This window comes from Octopus bimaculoides, chromosome 14 (genome assembly GCF_046866305.1).
Source record: "Octopus bimaculoides isolate indiv1 chromosome 14, ASM4686630v1, whole genome shotgun sequence".
NCBI lineage: Eukaryota > Metazoa > Mollusca > Cephalopoda > Octopoda > Octopodidae > Octopus > Octopus bimaculoides.
The window spans coordinates 41,753,370-41,778,475 of record NC_142941.1 but is presented as its reverse complement, the minus strand read 5'-3'; the positions used below and the strand labels follow the sequence as shown (position 1 = coordinate 41,778,475).

The window sequence follows — 25,106 nt, the reverse complement described above, 5'->3', positions numbered from 1 at the left end:
TGCATCAGCCTAAGTCAGTCTTGATTAAGCAAAGGTGTGATCAAAGGCATTCCAGCTATCCCCATCTCGTCTTTATTGGGAGTTTAATTCAGTCAAGAACACCCAACGTGTCCATCCTATTTTCTTTTTTATTTATTTTTCTTTAGACAGAAGAATGAGATTTCAGAGAGATTCTGTTGCTATTTCTAGCAAGTGGAATGATCTCACAAAAGCTCACTGTTTGGCTAAAAGAAGGATCATCTTATCAATATAACGGGCCCTTGAGCAAATCAATTCATAAATACTTACAGTATTTATGTATTGGCAATAAATCACAGTATACTTAGATTACTGTGACCCGACTTTTCGTCCAATGGCATTTCGTCCATGCCTTTTGGTCTGACGTCTTTTTTCCAATGATTTTTTTGTCCAACGACTTTTTGTCTAATTTTAAATAAACTCTTTAGAAAACAAGGTGAACATCAAAATCAAATAATCATTGAGAATTTTGTTGATAGGATTTGTTGTTGGACAAAAAAGATACCATATGTCTATGTAGAGCACATGTAGACTGGGATACAGGTGTCCCAGACAGACAGAATTTCACTTTTATCAATATATATGATAGTTTTAAATTCCATTCGAAAGCAGTTTCTGACTAAAACAGCATTGATTGAGCTCAGCAAAAGGTAAAGAACTAATTTGAAATAATGAACAAAGAATATAAAGACGCATGTGTAGGAGTGATAGATTCTTTTGACAATTTCCCTCAAGCCAAATTGTACAGTTAGTTGTTCAATCAAATTGGATGATCTACTCATTGAATAGTGTACCAAATGGCTGAATGTTGCATTGACACTCATACACTTATTGTAATTTTCAAGCAGGATAAGTATATGTATGTATATATATATATAATTAATTAAAAAAATGGAGAAAAAAGACAAGTAAAACAATAACGTGAGGGCGTGCTACATGCAAAGTATTAATAGACATTCAGGGAAGGAAGGAAAGGATGTTTTATGTTTCGAGCAAAGCTCTTCTTTAGAGGAAAGTCCAAAAGAAAAGGAAGATGGAGGAAAAAAAAATTGCCAACAATCCACATGTAGTTACATTTTGGAATGACCTCAAACTATATATATATGTGTGTGTATGTGTGTGTGTGCTTATACAGTATACATACACAAAGGCATGTGGCTTAGTGGAGTGCGTATTCAGTTCAGAATCACAAGGTCATGACTTCGATTCCTGGTGGCACATTGTGTCTTTGTGCAAAGCAGTCTGTTTCACCTTGCTCTAATCCATGTAGTTGGTAAGACTGAGCTGTACTTCTATTTCAAAAGGCCAACATTGTCACATTCTGTGAAACGCTAAATCTTCTGGTGAACTACATTAAGCATCCATGTGTTTCTGGAGTGCTCAGCCATTTGCATGTTAATTTCATGAGCAGGTTGTTCTGTTGAATGGCTCGACTGGAACACACGTCATCATAACCAATGGAGTGCCAATTAATGTATGTGTATGTGTGTGTGTGTGTGTGTGTATGTAGGCAGAAAAAGAGGGAAGAGAGGAAAAGAAGGGAGTAAGTGGGGGGGGAAATGAGAACAGATGAAAAGATAGGAAAATGATGGAGACAATCTGAAAGTAGAGAGAGAGAGAGAGAGGGGGAGAGAGAGAGAGGGAGAGAGAGAGAATGAGAAAAAGAGATGGGTAAGGAGAACAATAAGAAAAGCAAAGCAGCAGAAAGAAGGTAGAAAAGTTGAAAAAATAGAGGGAGAAAAGAGGAAATTATAAACAAAGTGGAGGAAAAGGGGAACAAAAGAAACAGGGAGAGAGGAATGGAAAGAGAAAGGAATTAGAATATGGTAAGATCCTATCTTTCTTCAGGTTGATTCTTATTGTCAAGAATAGTGAATGAGAATTAATTTTTGTTATCTTTCGTATTCACTGATAGAGTTTTACTGTGATTATGCTCGAAATAATTGTATTTGTGTCTTTATTTGCATGTGTTAAAAACCTTAAGACATTAGGAGAAGAAAATATGTTATAAAAACAATTAAAGATGAGAAGAAAAGCATATTATTGCCAAACTCCATTAGATCTTTATCTGAAAAGAAACAAGTATTTTCATCTGTTTTGTTTCCTTTCCTTTTATTTTTCTCTTCTTTTTTCTTCCATTGCTTTCCCCTGATTAATTTGTTCAATGTAAAAGGGACTCATTATTCAAAGAATATGACTGAATCTGTTGTCAATGCTGGATATTTATTATAATGGATCCTATCACGGTGTATTCAAGTTAGTTTGTAAACAGAATACAAAAACACACAGTGCAGTTGGGATGGCACATTATTTTTTTCATTCATTCAAGTTCGTTACGCATTCATGTGCTTCTAGGCACTCGGTTTACTCTTTATATTACATGCATTTAGCCCTGCCAAAGTATGTTTAGCTTATGCAAGAACCCTCTGAACTGCTCAGGGTTAAGTTTAGAACATTGAGTTAATATCTAAAGAATAGGATGCTTCGTGGAGTCGTTTCCAGTGACACTCCATTACAAGTGGAACCACTACACACAAAAGTTATTTCTGGTTCTATACTCACATGGAATTCACTGAAACAGAATTTTCTTTGGCTGGATGCCTTTCCTGTTGCCAACTCTCACCTGTTTTCAAGTAGGGTAATATTTGCCCGTGATGGACATGTTTACACAAAAGATTGGAAATGAAGGACACTGTTTGTATGATGGTGATTCTTAATTACAATTATGACAGAGCATCAAGGCAAGGAGACACATACACAAGCACACACAAACACACAGATATATATTTATATAGCTATATATAAATATATATATGCACACACACACACATATGTAATTATACATATATCCAACCCATGCTAGCATGGAAAGCGGACGTTAAACGATTAAACGAACATCTATGTATAGATACACATATATGATGGACTTCTTTCAGTCTTCATCAATTTGATCTGCTTACAAGGCTTTCGTCTGCTTGCAGCTCTTCCTTAAGGTTCCACACAGTGGGATTGAACTGAAAACCATATGGATGGAAAGCAAATTTCTTAACCACTCAGCCATGCCTCTGCCAATTTACTGGCTTCAAATTTGGGCACAAGGCCAGTAGTTTTGCGGAAGGAACTAAGTTGATTATATCATCCCCAGTGCTCAACTGGTATTTATTTTATTGATCCTAAAAGGATAAAAGACAAAGTCGACCCTGGTGGCATTTGAACTCAGAATGTAAAGACAGGCAAAATGCCACTAAGCATGTCGCTTGGCACACTAACAACTCTACAAGCCCACTACCTTCCTCTGATTATATATTAGCCTTATTCTGGAACTGAATGTATTTGTTGTCTCCAGTTTCGAATGTCTAACTTAATATACTTTTGAATAGTAGGAAATAAAAATAAACCAAATGGTTTATATTGCATAAATAATAATTTTAGTAAACTAAGGGAGATAAACCAATATATGTTTTGGTATTATTAGACTTCTTCAGACATAAAGTTCCAAAGATATCTTTGCTCTTACAGTGTATATATGTCACTTATGAGTATGTAATCCAATTTTTCACCTTGATTCATGCATGTAATAAGACAATTATAATCTTCAATCTTTTATTTGTTTCAATCATTCCACTGTAGCCATACTGGAGCATTACCTTAAATGGTCTAGTCAAACAAACTAACCCTGACTACTCAATTTTTTTAAAGTCTGGTACTTAACAAATCATATTCTTTTGCCAAACAGCTAAATTACCAGGACATATGTAAACCAAAACCAGTAGTTGAGCAGTGGTGGGGGACAAGCAGAAACACAAAGACACATACATATAGATATATGCCTTATCATGATGGGCTTCTTTCAGTTTCTGTCAACCAAATCTACTCACAAGGCTTTTTAGATGGTCTAGGGCTATAGTAGAAAACCCTTGTCCAAGGATCCTTGCAGTAGGGATGAACCCAGAACCATGCAATTAAGAAGCAAACTTCCTACTACAATGACACATCAGCACCTATAAATAAATGAATAAGGTTTTGGTTGGCCTGGGGCTGTAGTAGAAGACACTTTTCCAAGGTGCCATGCACTTCGTCGTTCTATTAATGACCTATACAGACTCTTACCTCTGGTTCCAGTTAATACTGTATTGTACAACTCCATCAATCTAAATACAAACCACAACATTAATCAAGTTAACTTCACTCCCCTTCCTTATCAGTCAAACTAAGTTTACACTAGCCTTCTCCTCCTCCTTTCCTCTTCATTCTTCTCCTCTACCCTATTCATTTCCTTCTTTTCTTCTCCTTCTTGCTTGTACACATGCACAAGTGTGATGTCAAAATGATCACAGAACAATGTAAAATGAAGTATTTTGCCCAACAACAAAACACAGCACTCAATCTACCAATTGTGAGTGCGGCACTCTAGCCACTAGCTTCCATCAACTAAATTTCACATGCAAGATATTCGTTGGCCTAGGGTTATAGTAAAAGATACCCAAAATTCTGAGCAGTGAGACTAAGCCTGAAACCACATGGCTGCAAAGTGCAATTCTTAACCACACAGCCATGCTCACCTGCATGTTTATACTGATTGACTTACCGTTTTTTCCCCTTCTTACATCATTATAGTCATCATTTTCATTTTAAAATTTTATCCACATGAGAAAGGTAGAGCACGTGATATTTTTCAGAGTTTCTGAGGCTGGTGAGATGAAGTCATTCTCAGACCAGAAACTTGGCCTGAATTGTGCTTGCATGCCATTATTGGTGTGTTAACTTTAGTGTATTTCATGTAACATCATCATCATTTAATGTATGTTGTCTATGCTGGCATGGGTTGGTCGGTTTGACCAAGGCTTGAAAACTGAGGGGGCTGCATCAGACTCCTGTCTGATTTGGTATGGTTTCTACACTTGGATGGACTACTTAATGCCAACCACTCCAGGTGTGTAATAGATGCTTTTACATGTCACTAGCATGGATGCTAATTGCATGACACTAGTATCTACCACGACTAAGATTTCACTTGGCTTGATGGGTCTTCTTCTCAAGCACAGCATATTGCTAAAAGTCTCAGTCATTTGTCATTGCCTCCATGTCAAAAATTTAATTTAAAATATTTATGTGGTGAGAAAAGACAGCATTATCTCCCATATATAAAAATATGGTTCTTTCAACCATTTCTTCATATATGGGAGATAACTTATAAGACCTTTTCAATGAAGATTAGACTTCAATGTACTTTGTGGTATAGTGATGAATGAATCATTAAGAAGATGTACAATGTTGTACATAAGCCGACATGAAAAATTAGCATATTGTTATATTTTTTAAAAATCAATCAATGAGATTGATTGGCAAGACATAACAATCACAAGAAAAGCAATAGTTGAGTTAGAGTCAATCAATTTAATGAAGCAAGCACCAAATATTGTATTATAAATACCTCTTAGGTGGAGGAGGAATTCATGCCTGCAGGAAGTTTAACTCATTTTGAGATAACATAATAATGACACTAGTAACACAAATAACTTTATTATTGCAACTATCATTAGTACAGATAGAAACAACTTTAATTCAATATTTGCATTTATTTTATTATATGATATTGAATTATTTGTGTTGAAACGAATGTTGATTTAGCAAATTGCATTGAATTTTTACCTGATGTGAAAAATATTGTGTTTGGTGATCATAATACAGATTTGCCCCAACTAAAACAAGTTTGTGATATATTATATTTATTTTAAATACACATATTGCCACCTCACTATTCAGGATATGCTTTCAAAACCATATTCAGTATGGTGAGTTTTTACATATACACACACACATATGTACATACATACATATACACATATACACAAACACACACATATATATATATGATGGCCATCCACTTGTGACTGAGGAAGACCATTACTGACCTTTAGGAACATTGTGTGCTCTAGGACTAACTTATATTTTGTATTTGTGGCTCTGTTGGTGGCTAATGAGCCCCGCTCTTGACAGGCATACACAACTGAAAACATTGCAAACCAAGCTTTCCCATTCACTACACTAGCAGTGCGCTTTTGAGCAGCACACTTAAATTCTTCATGCAGAATACGTGCTCTCTCAAAGGTGTCGATCCCCTCCTTAACCTGCCTCCTCCTCTGCTTGATATATATATATATATATATATGACAATAAATAAAAGGAAAAGAGTAAATAATTACAAACTGTTTATGTTTCAAAGGAATCAACAAACAGAAGTTATGTAACTTCAAGATGTTCAGAGTTCCTTGTCTTCAGGTAGTTTTCTACCTTTTATGTACAAGATCATTGTCAAAAAGTATTCATTACATGAAACCATGAAAACATTTCTACAGTTTCAAGTCAAATGGCGAGTGGATGCATGGCTTCCTCAAGCAACCAATGAAATACTTTCATTACAAGCAACTGTAGAGGCTGACCACCTGTCTGTGTCATGATAATTTTGAATCTCACTACTTTATTATGTATACATACATGTAAAAATGTGCATATATATATATATATATATATATATATATTGTGAGTGGATTTGCTTGACAGAAACTGAAAGAATCCCATTGTATATATGTAAATATATGAATATATCTATGTGTGTGTGTCTTTGTGTCTGTGTTTGTCCCCATCATCACTGCTTGGCAACCGGTGTTGATGTGTTTACATCCCTGTAACTTAGCAGTTCAGCAAAAAGATACCAATAGAATAAGTACTAGGTTTACAAAAATAAGTCCTGGGATCAATTTGTTTGACTAAAGCCCTTCAAGGTGGTGCTCCTGCATGGCTGCAGTCAAATGACTGAAGCAATTAAATAAAAATAAAACGTGTGTGTGTGCGTTGCATTTTCTTAGCCATTCCTACATTTTACTGTCTGCTTGCATGCTTACCTGTTCCACAAGCTACTGCCTGCTTATTTCCTTATTTCTCCTTTCCTTTGTGTTAAATTTCCATTTATCTATTTACCTAATCTACTACCCATTAAAAAAACTTTCTATGCTTCTCTCTCACATCTCACTCAATACATCTGTTGTTTTTTTTTTTCTTCTAGCACGACATGTAAAAAAAAAAAAACTTATACATATGGACTTAGTGTTTTATGTATTGAAATTATAAATTATTATTTATCTGTGTCTCCTAATAATTTAGAGTACATGTGAGATAATTAATAAACATATCTTTTACATTGAATATATTTGCTAGTATTTTGAAAGCATACCTAAAATGGTGAAGTTGCAATATTTGTATTTAAAATGAAAATAATACACAAATTTGTTTTAGTTGAGACAAATCTGAATAATGATCACCAAACATAATATTTCTCACATCAGGTGAAAAATTCAATGTAATTTTCTAAATCAACATTCATGTCGACACAAATTATTCAATATCATAATATAAAATGTATGCAAATATAGAAATAAAAATGTTTCTATCTTTGCTAATGATAACTGTAATAATAAAGTTATTTGTATTGATAGTGTTTTTATTATATTATCTCAAAATGTGTTAAAATTCTTTCAGATATGACTGTATGTCACCCTCCTCCTTCCATCACATTAGTATTTGTAATAACATATTTGATGCTTGGTATTCTAAGTAGATCAACTCTAACTTAACTATTGCTTTTCATGAGATCGTTATGTCTCAACAATCAATCTCATTGATTGATTTTTAAAAAATAAAACAATATGTTAATTTTTCCTGTTTGCTTATGTAAAATATCTGTTCCCTAATTCTCTCATCAACAAATCTAGTGAAGTCTATACTTCATTGAAGAGGCCTTATAAGAGCAAAATATGTCAAGAGTTGTCTCCCATACTTTACAAAATGATTAAGATAACTATAGTCATTGAGGTAATTAAACCTTTTCATTACAGCATAGCTGTTTCTAATTAAATTTTTGATACTCACAGCATTGCATAGATTAAAACTAAAACTTATTGACAAACAAAAAAGAAGAAAGACTGATAGAAGAATCCTAAGTTGTTTAAGAATACTTGAAAGGATATTTTTGAATTATTTCTGACAAATGATTAACTGGCATGCAATTGAAGTATTTTACTTATCTATAATTTTTTTTCTAATCCTTTACATTTGTCTCTTTTCTTTCTAATTTATTTTCTTTTAGCATTTCATTTAATTCTATTTTTGTTTTTATTGCTGGTTTTATTTTAGCTGCAGTTGAACTCTGATAAAAAATATCCTAATCAAGAGTATTACTTTTATACTTAGCATATCACAGACTATTATTTAATATGTCCATTTCTTTCCCCATAGCTAGTAAAATGTGATTTTGAGAGATTTTAAGGCTATTTTTAGCAATCACACAACTATATATAGGTATCATTAGTAGATCAGTTTATTTATTAATTTTCAGTTGGTGGATCATATAAAAAAATACAAGAATATTATGTTAATAGTTTTTCAGTATTTAGTTTCACTGTTTATATTTTGAATTTATATCTTATCAACATTGACATTCTTTAGTGTCAATAAAATGAGTAGTCATTCACTGCAGTTTATTCACTCACCATTAATCATTCCCTTTATATTTATAGCAGTTTGTCAGTACCAGAACTCCAGTACACATGACAAATTATTAAGCAGCATTTCTTCTGGCTCTCTATGTTCAGAGTTCAAATTCTGTTGAGCTCAACATAGCCTTTCATCCTATGGGGTTGATAAAATAAGTACCAGTTTTGCACTAGGTTCAATGCAACTGACAAACCCCCTTTCCTTAAAATTGCTGGTATTGTGCCAAAATCTGAAGCCTCCTCTTTTTTTTTTTTTTTTTTTTTTTTTTTTTTTTTTATACATGTTTTGTACAGTTCTTTATTCTGTTGGACATATTTTGCTGGCTCTTTATGTCCTGAGTTCAAATTCTGCCAAGGTTGACTTTGCCTTTCATCCTTTTGGGAGTCAATAGAATAAGCACCTAGAGAACACTGAGGTCAATGTGATGAACAAACGCCTTCCTCTAAAATTGATGGTACTCTCGCAAAATTCGAAAATATTTTACATGTTTAGCACAATTCTTTATTCTGTCAGACATAAATTATTTTTACTCATTAAACATGATCACATTCATATAATTTTCACAATACCGGTTCAATGATATGTATTTTAGTACAATGTTGTATATATTTATTTGTGCATATATATATATATATATATGTGTGTGTGTGTATGTATTTCTATCGGCACAGCTCAGTACAACCCCATAAAACTGCTATTGCTAGTTGGTATCATTAGACTGTAGCTGGCATAATAGAATAGAAGCTTTTATACGCAAGCTTAAAAACGTTTCCCATAAATGAAACAAAGGATTTTCCTGTATCTCTATATGTGTGTGTATCTACCCATGCAAGCATGGAACATGGATATTAAATGAGGAGGAGGACTTCAACCTCATCCTCACACCCTGCACCTCCACAATACATCTAAAATATTTATAAACCCTGCCACCATTCCAAGCTGCAAGTGCACCACTGAATTTCATTCTAAATATCTTGATTTCATTCTCATCCTTGTATTGCCTTACTTCTCTCTCACCATATTCACAAAGCCAGCCATATCCACTATATTGTTGACCCATTTTTTTCTTCCTGGCCCCTCTTGGTAGCTCATCACTACAGACATTAAATATGTTTATGCTGTCATCCCACATGCTTTTGTGCAACTATATTTTCTGTTGCACATTCTAGACCACACTACAACCAACCTATTCCACCTTGTTTAACTCATCAACACTCTCAGTTACTTCTCTTTTCCAGTGAAACAAACCAGCAAATCTCTTGGATGGTTATAGAAAGCAGAACAGGTCCCCAACTGTTTGAGCCTATTTCTTGATTATGTTAACCCTTTAGCATTCAGATTACTCTGGCAAATGTATTGCTTATTTATTCACATTGTTTTGTATTAATCAAACAGTATCTCTTTGAGATTTCGTTGATTTGCTTGTTTATTTTTAGAATGACATTGTAGGGTAAGTGTGAGTGGCCAGACCCTTGCCAATTTGAACATTAAATAGGTAGAATATTCCAGCCAGATATGTATGATTTAAATGGTAAAGGATTAAAATGCATATTCCAGTTCACTGGACCCACCCCCATACAGATGATTTTACCAATAACACTTCTCTAATCCTTGAACAACTAAACTCATTCATCTCCATTTTCAACTCTTTTACCCTTCTCTTGAATTTACTTCTTCCATCTCTAACACATTTGTCAACAACCTTGACATCTTTATTTTCATCAATCATCCTCAGCCCACCTTCGTTACATCTGACTGCTGCAAACCAGTAGAATTCCCCTCTTCCCTCAACTCCTTCTCTCATACCAAAGGCATTATCTTCTACTCCCAATTCGTTCACCTCTGCAACCATAATGATGACTTTCGTACCCAGTCTTCACATAAGTTGTGTTGCTTCACATGATTTGGATACTTGCTTAGTTTATGCTGTCTTTGCCTGCACTCTTGAAGTCAATCATCCTACAACCTTCTCACACTGTGCCTGGCTCATGAACAATCAGCTCCTCTTTCCACTCACCATCTTTCAACACTAACTCCACAAGGTACCATCTCAAGACACTTATGATCCTTCCAATCTGACCTCACTACTTCCCTCTTATTCCTTAATTTTCTCTCTTCTCTTTTAAGTGTTCCCATATCCATTTCTACATTTGCCCTTTCTTTATCAACAATACCCTTATCAGACCTAACAACTCCTTCCAAATCTAGAAGCCATTCATCTATACTGCCAAAATTTATATCTGCTGCATAAAACACCTTATTATGCACACACACACACGCACTCAAAATAACTTTGCACCCATACACACGTGGGTGTGTATGCGCATATATATATGTACATATATGTATAATTTTTGTCTAATATGTGGGTGAGCATGTGTGTTTCAAGCGAGGGTGGTTTAGTATATACATATAGGCGAATGTACGGATCGGTGCGCTTAATCGAACACTATAGACTTTTTTACTCCCTCCCCTTACTTAGCTGTCTATAGCTCTTTTGTCTTAATAACGGTCAATCACACAGTGATTTCCCTTTGTTTAATGGTCATTTTTCACAGGAATTTTCAATGGCTGGATAACGGAAGAGATGTTCGCATGGGTTCCCAACCCGGCATCCGAAACTCAGAGTTTATCATGGCTACTGAATAAGTGTCACATATTTTTACAGATAAATTCCTCTATTTTACATAATATCTCTCTCTCCTTCTCTCTCTCCTCTCTCTCTCTCTCTCTCTCTCTCTCCTCTCTCTCTCTCTCTCTCTCTCTCTCTCTCTCTCTCTCTCCTCTCTCTCTCTCTCTCTCTCTCTCTCTCCTCTCTCACTCTCTCTCTCTCTCTCTCTATATATATATACACACACACACACACACACATATATATGTGTGAGTATGTGTCTTCATGCTTGTGTTCGGCCCCTCCTCCACTTGACAATGACAATGTTGGTTTGTTTACATTCCTGTAACCTAGCAATTTGGCAAATGAAACCAATAGAAAAGTACAAAACTTAAAAATAAGTACTGGGATTTATTTGTTCAACTAAACCCTTCTAAGCTGTGTCCCCATCTTGGCTACAAACCAATGACTGAAACAAGCAAGAGATAAAAGAAAGAAGACATAGGCATTCATATGTACATTATAGGCTTCCACACAGTTTCTATCAAATAGTTCCAAGTCGTTAGTCAACCTGATACTACGAGTAGAAAAATACGTGATTTTTAAACCAAAATTCTTTATCATGTTGCCATGTTTGCATCAATTTAATATCAGATGCCTGGTATATGTTGATAGTTATATCACACAAGTCCTCAGAACTCTAAATATTATTTGTAATTCAGAAATGCATTTTGTTCCAAGTTTCTACTCAAGTAAACAGAACAGAATAGTGAATGGATGAGGATCTTGTAATATCTGTCAGAAATTTGCACAAATTTGGAACAAAACATATTTGCTCTCTCATCAAAGCTAATGGCTACATGGAGTATTTCACTGAAGCCAGACATGTTAATGGCCTCTATAAGAGTTTTGGTACTGCATGATACACAAATTACATGACATATTTCTGCATTTAGCTTCAGGAAAACAGACAGGAAAATATTACTGATGGGAGTAAATATGAAGCCAGGTAGCAACCAATTCAGAAAATATGGAATCCTGGAATGTTTTGGATTTTTCTAATAATTTATCAAATAATTTTCATATTTAGTTTGTAGTTTATAAATGATCTGTGTTTAGGTTTGTGTGTCAGTGTGAGTTGGCAAAGGCAAATATATACTGTATATTCAAATGTGAAGTGCATGTGTGATTCTGTAGGCATGTCTATTTGTGTGTGCAATATGAAAGAGAGAGAAAGTGGAAGACAGAGAGTGTGTATACTTGTGAATGTATATATTTGTGTATATTGTACACATCTATGTCAGAGATCTTGGTAAACTAAACGTTTTACTCACACATAATTGTTTTGTATGCTTGATGATTGCTGTTCACAAGAAACGTTATATATGAGGAAATAATCCAGACTATTCACACATAATTGTGTGTGTGTGTGAATATATACATTTATAAGTCTATTTATGTATGAATCCATGCCTGAATGTGTGCATGTATGAATCCATGCCTGATTGTAACTAATTGTGCCAGAGTTCAAATTTCCACAAAAGATTTACTAGTCCATTTCTTTACCTAATCTCTTTCTTCCTTGTTCAAGGTTCCTTGAGGAATGGACTTTGCAAGAACACAGGAAGTTGCAACATGGCCACATCTCATCTCAGCTGTCTTTCCTTAACTGTTATGAGAAAATGTCCATGGGGTTCAATGTGATGTCGGGTAGTTTTGCAAGACTGCTCATATATGATGTGGTAATAGTGTGTAGGGCCTAAGTTATTTAGCAACGTCTCATTATTAGTGCCTATATTTTTTCTGTAGTAATAGTCTGTATCTCTTATGCATATAGAATGATGGAGAGTCTCAAAGTTTGCACACACACACACATTTGTGGTAGTGTGTATGAGAGGAAAATACAGTATGGGAGAATAAAGAAAAGAGAAATATATCTGAAGACATAAGACAAGTCCTGGTATGCTTTCATTAATGCTACCACCGCAACAAATTTTTCAAGTTATGACATTACCATACAATCCTTACGGTCCATTCAACGATTCTGGGTTTATGTTTTTGGTGATGATGATAGTTGTTGTAGTTGTGGTGTTGGTACTAGTGGTAGAAATAGTAGTGCAGCAATTATTATCACCACAGTACTAGTGGTAATTGTGGTGATGGTTATAGCTCTACAGAGGTTGCTGATAGTAATGGATGTAGTAGCGATAGAGTTGTTGTTGGTAGTGGTACCAGTAGTAGGAGTAGTAAAAGTAATGGTCATAGGGGTAGTTATACAACTGATAATGGTTGTAGTAGTGGTAGTTATACTAGTAATGTTGATCATCATATCATCATAGTAGTAGTAGTAGTAGTAATTGCAGCAATAGTAGTAGCAACAGTAATGCTTTGTTATCTATATTTACACATCTTGACTATACTAAGATATGAAAGAAACAGCAACTTTTGCTCTGTTGTCTATTGTTATTCTTATGATCAAAGGCATTCCGTCTATGACCATCTTGATTACTTTATCATGGACTGCATTTCCTAAAGTGGTGGCCGTGGTGATGATGGTTACATCCAACTTCTAGTACTTCCATCAACATCACCACGACCATCAACACCACCACCACCACTAGTGGTGCAAATAAAGACATGTAGATAAATTAACATTGATAGTCATGACTGACCAATTATCACATCTCCACCTTCCCAAACATGTGTTTGTATTTGAAACAAAAGATATAAGAAAATATCATCAAGAAGCCCATGCAAAACTGAAGGATTTCTGATAACTTATTTTATCATCTTAAAACTCTGTCCGTTCTTCACACACACATGCATACATGTATATATATACACATTGTTCCGTTTATATATTTGTTTTGCAAGATTCTTGATCTGAAATTGTGTGTTGAAACAGATATTGTTGTATTTGGAGATGGTCATGTTGCCAGTCTAGCCAATAAAAACACACACACTATATATTTGGTGTTAATTTGCTTCAGCTTTATATTACATTACATTATATTAATCATATTTCGGCCAGAGTTCTTTTGTCACACTTCTGTGACCTCATCAGTGGTCCTTTGCTTTCTTCTTTCTTATTTGTGTGTCCCTCCTTACTAACGATCACCCTTTTTGTATGTGTTTATATTTGCGCATGCGTATCCCTCTATGTATATCTATGTTTTGTAAGTGCATGTGTGTGTATGGGGAGTACCTGTATTATCTGCATCCCCTGTTTATACATGTTCGTTTAATTTGTTTTTATTTATATATTCATGTGTTTATACCTACTTTTTCTTGTATTTAATTTAATTTTGTTAACATATGTAGTTATTTAATTCCATTTGTTTATCTATGTATTGTATTATATTTTGTTCATATAGTTATCAGTTATGGGGATTTTTTTGTCATATGTTGTGGGGAGTGTGCTAGTGTTCCATTCCAGTTTCCTATTCAGGCTAGGTTTATCTATTATGTGTGTAGCTTCTGTAATTTGTCTAAGCACTGCGTCTGTTCTATGTATGGACAAGATTTTTATTTCTGTGTTGTTGAGTGAACCTCCGTGTTCTTGCTCAGCATGCTGGTACAGAACTGATGAGCTCTTCTCTTCCTTAAGTTCCCTCCAATGCTCCATGCTGTTTCCTCTACGTACGTCGTTGTCTTGTTACTGCATCATCCCTCTGTACATCTTATACTATAGACCACATTTCTGGCTTTACAGTTTGTTTGTGGGCTAAATCTACATACAGTACAGTTCCTATCAGTACAGGGGGTTCTACTGATAAGGGATTTGATAGGGTTGCCTGGCCTAAAAAAAAAAAAGTAGGTATAAACACATGAACATAAATAAAAACAAATTAAATGAACATGTATAAACAGGGGATACAGATAATACAGGCACTCCCCATTCACATGCATGCACTTACAAAACAGACAAACATAGGGATACACAGAGGGATACACATGCACAAATATAGACACATACAATAGGAATACAAAATGGCTGATCGTTAGCAAGGAGGGACACATATAAGAAAGAAGAAAGCAAAGGACCACTGATGAGGTCACAGAAGATTGACGAAAGAACTCTGGCCGAAATATGATTAATGTAATATAAAGGTGAAGCAAATTAACACCAAATATATAGTGTGAGTGTTTTTATTGGTTAAACTGGCAACATGACCATCCCCAAATACAACAATATATATACACACACACACACATATATATATATATAATGTACATGTGTATATATATATATATATATATATATACATACACACACACACACACACACATATAATATACATCCGTGTGTGTGTATAAATATATGAAAATAATAAGGGTAGAAAATTTAGAGAAATATTCTACCAGTGGCCGGTATGCGTAATAAAGTCAAAAGACAACATATTTTTCATATGAATTAGTGTACGTTTTTATACACAAAAGAGGTGACCTTTAACAGGGGTAATAAAAGCCCAAACCACGAATAAGAGCAATTTCAAAGGAATGAAAAATAAAAACATTTCAAAAGTTACCCTTGTACTCGAGTTTCTGCATCAATGTGCAAATAAATTTTATTTACCATTCGTGCTTCTTTAGTAAGGGTGCTAATGCATATTTATTGAACACTGAAGAGACATGTGTTCCATCCATATATATATTCTAATATTTCAAATCCACCACGCAAGTGCAGCTGCAATCAGCAGCAAATAATTAGAATTAAAACTGTGTACCTCTTTTGTGTATAAAAACGTACACTAATCTATATGAAAAATATATTCTCTATTGACGATATTATGCATGCTGGCCACTGGTGGATTATTTCTCTAAATTTCCTACCCTTATTATTTTCGTAGTACCTTTGGTACACAATTTTAATTCTTATTATTATTTGTCTTCAGTGTTGCATAAATATGCATTAATTTCATGCACCTTAACTGAAGAAGCATGGGTGGCAAATTAATTTATGTGTACATTAATGCAGAAACTCGAGTATCAAGGTAACTATTGAAATGTTTTTATTTTTCATTCTCCTTGAAATTACTCTTATCCGTGAGTTGGGCTTTAACTGCCCTTTCTAGCATGCAAGGTGTCCTGTTAAAGGTCACCTCTTTTGTGTATAAAAATGTACACTAATTTATTTATATATATATATATATATATATATATATATATATATATATATATACAACTCAGTCAACTTAGAACCCGTCCAGATCCATGCTGTGAGGCATATACCATCTTAATATATCTAATATTTTAATCTAAAAATTTAAATTAAATAACATATTACATAAATAAATCATATAAATAAATCAGAAATATTAATTTAAAAGTCAAATTTATAAATTGGACAGTAAAAATATGCATATTTTTTCATATATATATATGTTTATATGTAAATACACAGACACACACATACATATACAAGACACAAATACACTGAAGAATGCACCACAACCAGTTGTATTGTATCTAACCTGCGAGGGATTAATGCGAGATGTGTTGAAACGACCGTTGTGATTAATATACATCGTAAATTCCATTTTCTGTTTTTCTCATGTGCATTATATATATATTTATATATATATATATATATATATATATATATATATATATATACGTATGTGTGTGTGTGTGTGTGTATATATATACGTATGTGTATATGTATGTATGTATATATATATATATACATATATATATAATTATTTTAGAGACGAACCACCACTCTACAACTCAGAACCCGTCCAAATCCATGCTGTGAGGCATATGCCATCTTAATATATCTAATATTTTAATCTAAAAATTTAAATTAAATAACATATTACATAAATAAATCATATAAATAAATCATAGAAATATTAATTTAAAAGTCAAATTTATAAATTGGACAGTAAAAATTAATACGATAATATACAGTATGGAAGTATAAATCTAAAAAGTTAGTGCTAGTACATAGACTACGCGCTTTTCATGGCTGAAATAAGAATATATAAAATCATAATCAAATTTTATCCCAGTTCATTAGAACGGGGAGATGATTTTACTCCCAAAATCAGTCACTCTTCAGGTCAAATCCCTAAGAAAATACCTAAAATCATCCAAGGAATAAACATAAACATGAGAAATAAAAATATATATAAAGAGACAAAATCTGTAAACTAATCCCTACATCAACGTTATCAATATAATTATTAAGAGTTACAATCTAAAAATATTATAGTAAACAAGGTTAAAACATTATGGAATACGTAGATAATAGTAAAAGAATGTGTTAGTGTACAAAGTTACTAAAAGACGGATGTCAATATTGTTTATAAAATTAAGATAAGAAAACATGACTTATCTGCCGGCTGGTGACTGAAGAATTAAAACAAAATGGCTGTGCTATAGAATTTATACTAAAAGGCCACGTGATAAATATGGCGTCTATTACCCAGAAGTCCATGCGTATTATAATTACTAAAATAATAACGAAAATATCGAAAAAGAAAATCTACCTAAAATAAAACGTTTCTTGAGGATTAACGCAGTGTAATAACTATACACATACGAAAATTCTATATTACGTAAATAATGCCATGAAAATTAATGCTGAAAAGTCACGTGATAAACATGGCGTAGGGTGGTAGTTCGTCTCTAAATCAGTTATATACATATATATTATATATTAGGAAACCCAGTATAATATTATACCGATTTTTGCCTGTAAGGTTGGAATAATTTTTTTATTCCCTAATATTATTACTATGTGTGTATATATATACGTATGTGTGTGTATATATGTATGTATGTGTTTGTGTATCTCATTGTCTTGACATTGCATGATAGTCGTAAATAAGTGTCACTCTCATACAGGCAGTGTGGTTCATTCCCAATATTTTGTGTAAACATATTTGGTGATGGAGAAACAGTATCTTACTTCAAAACAGGTGAGATTTGGCAGCAGGAGGGTATCCGTTTGGAAGAAATTTTGCTTCAAGAAGCTCCATCTGATCTATGAAAGCATGGAGAAATGGATATTAAGATGATGATGATGATGAAGAAGGGGAGGGGAAGGAAAATGGAGGAAGAGGAGGGGGAAATCATAATCAGGAAGACAGAACATGCACATATACCTATACAAATATACATACTTGCATGGATACATACAAACATTCATATGCAAATCCATCCATCCAACCAGCCAGCCATTCATCCATATATACATATATATATATATATATATATATATATATATATGCATTCATTCATATATATATATATATATATATATATATATATATATACACGTCCATCCATTCATACATATATACAAACATGCATGTGTGCATAAAGAGATATCCACACACATACAAACACATTTATACATGTATTCATAAAGAACAGAAGAGAAGAGAGTCTGGCAATTCTATACATTAGGTGTCCATCATCTTCATAAATAATCTACATCTACTCAGCTACCTACTTATTTTGTTTTAGAGGCTAGATTCAATATACATAATTAACAAAGTTTTGTAGACTCTGTACATTTGCTGATATATAAAACTGTGATATCATTTCATTACAAAAAATGTGAAACTATATGATAATCTTCGACTTTGATAAATGGATGTACATCTTTCAGCTTAAGCTTAATTCTGCTCGATAAGATAAGAATGATACTGATTGTGTGCTTATTTTTTAAGAGAAATGTGACTGATTTTCTTAAGACTTACTAATTTATGAAAATTTTATAACCGTAATGGAGAGATATTTTTGTTGACAGACTGTGAACAAATATGTCCTAATGGATAATATATTACGCTTACCATCTCAAGATCATGAGTTAAACTCTTGGACTGGGCTGTGCATAATGTCCTTCAGCGAGGCACTTCAGTTCATGTTGTTCCAGTCTGCATTCCTGAAATGATAGTTAGCTAAGTGCTGGTGCAGCCCTCGCTCTGCCCAGTAGTCACATACTAGAAATTCTGCTGAGAAGAGTGGAAGAAGGAATAGTTAGCAAAATAGTGGCACATCATACTAAATCAAACCTACTTGCATGTGATGGCTCTATGGATATTTAACCCTGTCTTACCATGTTCCCAGTATAATGGGAATGTCCTAAATGTAATCTCGACCGGTTTCCCATAAAAGTAGTAATGAACAACTCAAGTAAAAAAAAAAGAAGATAAAATACTAAAAATAGACAAATGATCACATTGCACCTTTGTAGTCAAGTGTGTTTATGATTCATTGTTAATGATGTCTTCCATAGCTGTTGTTTACTTTTGTTTTTAATTAGGAAAAAAATGGGCTGTTTTTACAATGAAACAAGCATGTAACATACCTAGCACTTTATCTGGTAAATTAGCAAGGTCCAGACACTTTGCAGTTCAGGAAATTATTAATGATATTTATTCTTCATACAAAATGTTTACCCTCACACAGGCAATGAGAGTGATGCAGACAATCAAACTGTTGAAGAAATGAGGAAAGTAGTAATTCGGGTCAACAAATAGTAGTTGAGAGAAAGGCCTATTATGTCTATTAGTTTGCCTGTAACCATTACTCTTGAGCTGTATAGGCAACAATTTATTTTTTGCTCAGAAATCCCAGCCTAAGAGGGTTAATCACATTCTTCGATATTTCTGAGTCAAATAATAATGACAGCTGGTTTTGCTTTTCATTATTCCAAGGTCAATTAACTAAGTATGGATACACTGTGTGACACCTTGGGCAAGTGTCTTCTGCTATAGTCCTGGACCAACCAATGTCTTGCAATTGGCTGTGATAGACAGAAACTCTGTGAAAGTCTGTTGTATATATGCATGTGTGTTTGTTGTCCCCCCCCCACCACCACCATTTAACAACCGATAGTTGTTTGTTCATGTCCCTGTATTCTTCTGTTTAGGCAAAGGATACTGAGATCAATGAGTTTGACAAATACTCTCCAAGGTGGTGCCTCACCATGGTCATGGTCTAATGTCTAAAACAAGTAAAGATATATAAAATGTTAACATAGGTGCTGGTGTGCTTGTGTGGTATTAAGTATATTCCTTCATTGGACACTAAACTCTGCTTGCGAAGATCTGTTGGGGCAAGTGAAATCGTAACTGAACCAAATTCTATGACTGACACCCATGGCAGTGGAGCGCTAACAGCACCATCCAAGTGGGATCACGTAAAAAGCACCATTTGAGCATGATCATTACGAGCGTCACCTTACTGGCACTTGTGCTGGTGGCATGTGAACAAAACATTCAAGCGAGGTCGTTGCCAGTGCCACTGGACTGACTCCTGTGCAGGTGGCACGTAAAAACACCATTTGAGCGTGGCCATTGCCAGTACCGCCAGACTGGCCCTCATGCTGGTGGCACGTAAAAGCACCCACTACACTCTTGGAGTGGTTGGCATTAGGAATGGCAGCCAGCTGTAGAAACTCTGCCAGATCAGATTAGAGCCTGGTGCAGCTATCTGGTTCGCTGGTCCTCAGCCAAATCGTCCAACCCATGCTAGCATGGGAAGCGGACATTAAACGATGATGAGGAGGAGGATTACACTCAGCTGAAAATTAACATCAGTATGAATTTGGGGTCAACCCTATGATGGACTAGTATCCCATTCAGACATGGGTAGACTTGTACTCTCAGCCTAAAATTACCTTGAAAATCCAGATAAGCTTTATACCCATGAGGCTGTAAGCCTGAGGCATACATTTTATTTTTAACAGTCATTTCTTTGACTAATTCTTCCTGTATAGTTTTATTTGAAAATATCTTAACTTTGACGGGTGTGCAGTAATAATATTATTCACAAGTTATTGTTATTTGCAAACCTTATAAATCTATCCAAACTGTTATAAATATATTCAAAGCTGTTATTTATCTAGTCTTAAGACAATGATGTGTCCATTCATAACATTTCAGCTATTTATTTATTTATTTATTTATTGCATCTATTGATTTTTAAACAGAAATCAATTCTGTCATGTTTCATATTTAATTAATTCCCTTTGGCATAATGTTTTAATGTAATTCAATAGCATTTTTTGAAACTATGATTTATTATCATTAATGCTCTTAAATACTTTCAATACAATTTGTGCATTATATTTATTGATGTTCTGATGTCTTTATGTAAAATAAGATGATTTGCAAAATACTTTTTTTCTTTATTTAATATTATCCATTTGTTCATACTTTTGCATGTTTGTATGCCTGTAAACATATACTTATGTGTATGTAAACATGTAGATATGTATGTACGTGTGTATGTATATATTTCTTTTTTTTATTTTTCATTCAAAGGATTCATAATTATTCTGAGAAACATCGACAAGAAAATGTTTGCACAGATTTGTGTGGTTTTTGCACTTTTACACACCTCGAAGTGTGTAGACTTTACATTCTATGTAAAAGAGGGCAGACGACCAAATACATTCATTGGAGACGTTTCAATGAAAATGCAACTAATGGACAGTGTTCCTGCCACAGACATTAGTTCAACTTGGTTTAGTCTTCTTCAACATGATACAGCAAGTGACCACCAGTTATTCAATATATCTCGGAATGGTAAACTTTTCACTGCTAGAACATTGGATGCAGAGAGCCTCTGCAAATATAACACTGACTGTTACAAAACATTAGATGTTGCTGTACAGAAGCAGAAGACATTTCTCAAGATCTTGGAGATAAGAGTAATTATACAAGATGTCAATGATCATACCCCAATATTTTCAGAAAAACAAGTTGACATAGAATTTTCTGAGAGAGACAGCAAAGGTTCTAGTATTTCAATACCAAATGCCATTGATGAAGACGTTGGCGTTCTTAATTCACAAATTACCTATCAACTAAAAAAGCATTCAAATGAGCCATTTATGTTGTCAGAATCAAAAAAAGTTGATGGCACAGCAAAACTTGGAATCATTTTGGAAGAGAAACTTAATCGAGAAGTCAAAGACACATACCATGTTCAAGTTATTGCTAAAGATGGGGGAACCCCAACAAAACAGAGTGTTTTAAATGTTCAAATATTTGTCACAGATGTCAATGACAATTCACCTGTGTTCAATCAAGATATCTATAATGTTTCAATTAAAAGTTCTCACCGGAAAAACATCCCAGTTGTGGTTGTATCTGCAAAAGACTTAGATGCAGGTAAAAATGGCCGAATATTGTATACATTTAGTTCAAAATCTTCGGATACTTCTAATATTCCTTTTGAATTAAATAAACTCACTGGTGAATTATTTTTACATGAAAACTTCACTCCAGTTAAAAAACAGACATATAAATTGTTTATTGAAGCCAAAGATGAAGGGATGCCACCTTTAAGTTCAACTACAATGGTTATATTAACGATAAATGACCAGATGAACATAGCACCTAAAATAGATGTAAGCTTTGTGTCTGCATCATCAAAAAATGCAGCAGCTATTTCAGAAGAAACAGAAATTGGTAGCTTTGTTGCATTTGTGAAAGTTACAGATAACGATATTGGCCCTAATGGAGAGGTCAGCTGTGAGCTACATCATGATAAATTCAGGCTTCAAAGTCTTGGTGGAAAGAAATATAAATTAACAATAAAAAGCCTGGTTGATAGAGAAACTGAGAGACAAATTGACATAACAATTACATGTCAAGACAGAGGTTTACCACCATTACAGACTAAGACAAATGTCTCTATCCAAGTGATGGATATTAATGATGTAAAACCTCAGTTTTCTAAAGATACATTTAGATTTTTGATTTATGAGAATGAGAAGCCAAACTTTCCTGTTGGTTTAATCAATGCTACTGACCCTGATCTTGACTCTGGTGGTCAATTATCATATTCTTTATTTGCTAATAATAAAAATAAACTTCCATTTTCAATAACAGATTTTGGTTTTATTTCAACTACTCAGACATTAGATCGTGAACTTCAAAGTGTCTATAGATTTAAAGTTTTAGTCAAAGACAATGGAACACCATCATTAAACAACACTGCAAATATCATGGTGGAAGTAATGGACGAAAATGATAATGCTCCATATTTTATTTTCCCTCAAGTTAATCCATTCCGCCTTGATGTCCACTACCATCCACGGAATAAAAACAATATTACAGTTTTGCGAGCCTCTGATAAAGATAATCAGGAAAATGCCTTTCTTCGATATGGAATATTAGAAGGTAATGACAGACAGCTATTTACAATTAATACTTATACTGGAGCTGTTTCATTCTCACGTGTGATCTTCCAAAGAGATGCAGGAGCCTATAATATTGTGTTTGTTGTCAGGGACAGTGGTACTCCAGTTTTGTCAGCCACCACTACTTTATCTTTGACATTGTCTGTCAGTAATAAAACAGCTACTATGCTAACTGCACTTGATACAGAACCAACTGATCGCATACATATCAATTTAGTGATCATAATTGTTCTTGCTGCAGTTACTGTGTCAGTTGTTATGGTGATATCAATTACAATTTGTATTTTACGAAGGAACAATGAAAGACATACAGAATTCTGTGCAGAAATTGACCCTTCAAATAAAATTTTGAATGAATCAAATCAGCTAAAATATTTTTGTGAAAAGTTAACTCCTCAATCAGATCCCTCAATTGCTATAGTAGACGTAAGCAAGAGCAGGAGTCATATGCCAATACGCCCAAGTGAAGAGTTGCCATCAAGATATGAGACAAATCATAATAGATTAGAAGCTCCACTTGGAATACCTTGTCAAGATACTTCAGAGATGACACAACAGGTAAAATATTGTTTATTTTCTCTATTTTTAATTTAATTTATTCAGAAATATATCTTGTTTGGAAACAATTAAATATTTACAATTTCATACTATTATTTTTCATTTTTTTTACTTAAGATTATTGATGTAAAATAATTATGGAGGCTTTAAACATGAAAATTGACACTATCTTAACCATGGTGCATTATTTTTTTATGGCTGAAATGAAAATGTACTTTCTGTGATTAAGATGATTCTTTTGAAAGTTTTTGCATTAAAAAAAAAAAAAATGAAAACCAAAAGTACATGACTATCTTTCAAATCTTTCATAGCAAACAGAAGACATCATTACATTATATGATAAAAATATTTTACAAAATTTTAATTAAGCATTAAAAAATAACTGCAGTGAAACGAAAAACAGAAAACAATTTGATTAAATAAACTGTGTAATTTTCCAGTTTTTCTCAAACTTGGAAATTTAAACTGTAAGAACTAGTAAACAGGATATATTTTGTTTTTCTGCCAAACTATGTATGAAGCAAGATTTAATGTGGAGGCTACTGAAAAATATATTTAACCAGTATTTGTTTTTGCTTCTTACAACTAATTCTAATTTATTCCACACTGAAGTTTATGAAATACATAATGTCTGTTACTGCAATTACTAGTTCCAATTGTCAAGACCAAAAAAGAAGAAAAAAAGGGGGGGGGGATATGTTAATAAACATTAAAAATGTAATTAATTACTTAATTAAAAAATGAAAAGAGAGGATATGAGTTATATAAAGCAACTGCATAAGTGAAGTATGAAAATAACTCGTGATTTTGCTACATGTTACCTTTTAACCTTTTAGTTAACAACAGGTAAATTTCAAGGGAATATATTCTTACAATTTGAATAATTTTGTGAATTTTGAAAGATTGATGACAAACGGCTGAAATTTTGCATGAAGTTATGTTGCTTATTTGTTGTAGTGTTTATGTGTTAAAACTCCTCAAATTCTCCTGATGAACATAGAAAACAGTTTTGAAAAGAAATTAGTTAAGCAATAATAATATGGAAATATAGAAAGTTGCAAAAAAAAAAAAAAAAGAAATGGTTCATTCGTTGCTATTATTGTGATTGTGGTTGTTTTTGATGTTATTGTAATTGATGTTGATGTGTACTTTTTATTATTTTTTTTTTAAATCAAAGTCTTACATAGGAATTGAAAA

The 25,106-nt window shown here is 33.5% G+C and overlaps 1 protein-coding gene across 2 annotated transcripts in view; it reads left to right on the top strand.

The window, feature by feature from the left end:
• The window catches only part of LOC106878749 (protocadherin gamma-A11), an 87,747-nt gene that overhangs the window by 31,146 nt on the left and 31,495 nt on the right, over window positions 1–25,106 (top strand). For both annotated transcript variants that reach the window (XM_014928070.3, XM_014928068.3), the window contains exon 2: window positions 21,466–23,909. In XM_014928070.3, coding sequence (XP_014783556.1) covers window positions 21,501–23,909 — 2,409 coding nt within the window. In that variant the 5' untranslated portion in view covers window positions 21,466–21,500. The remainder of the gene's footprint in view (window positions 1–21,465; window positions 23,910–25,106) is intronic.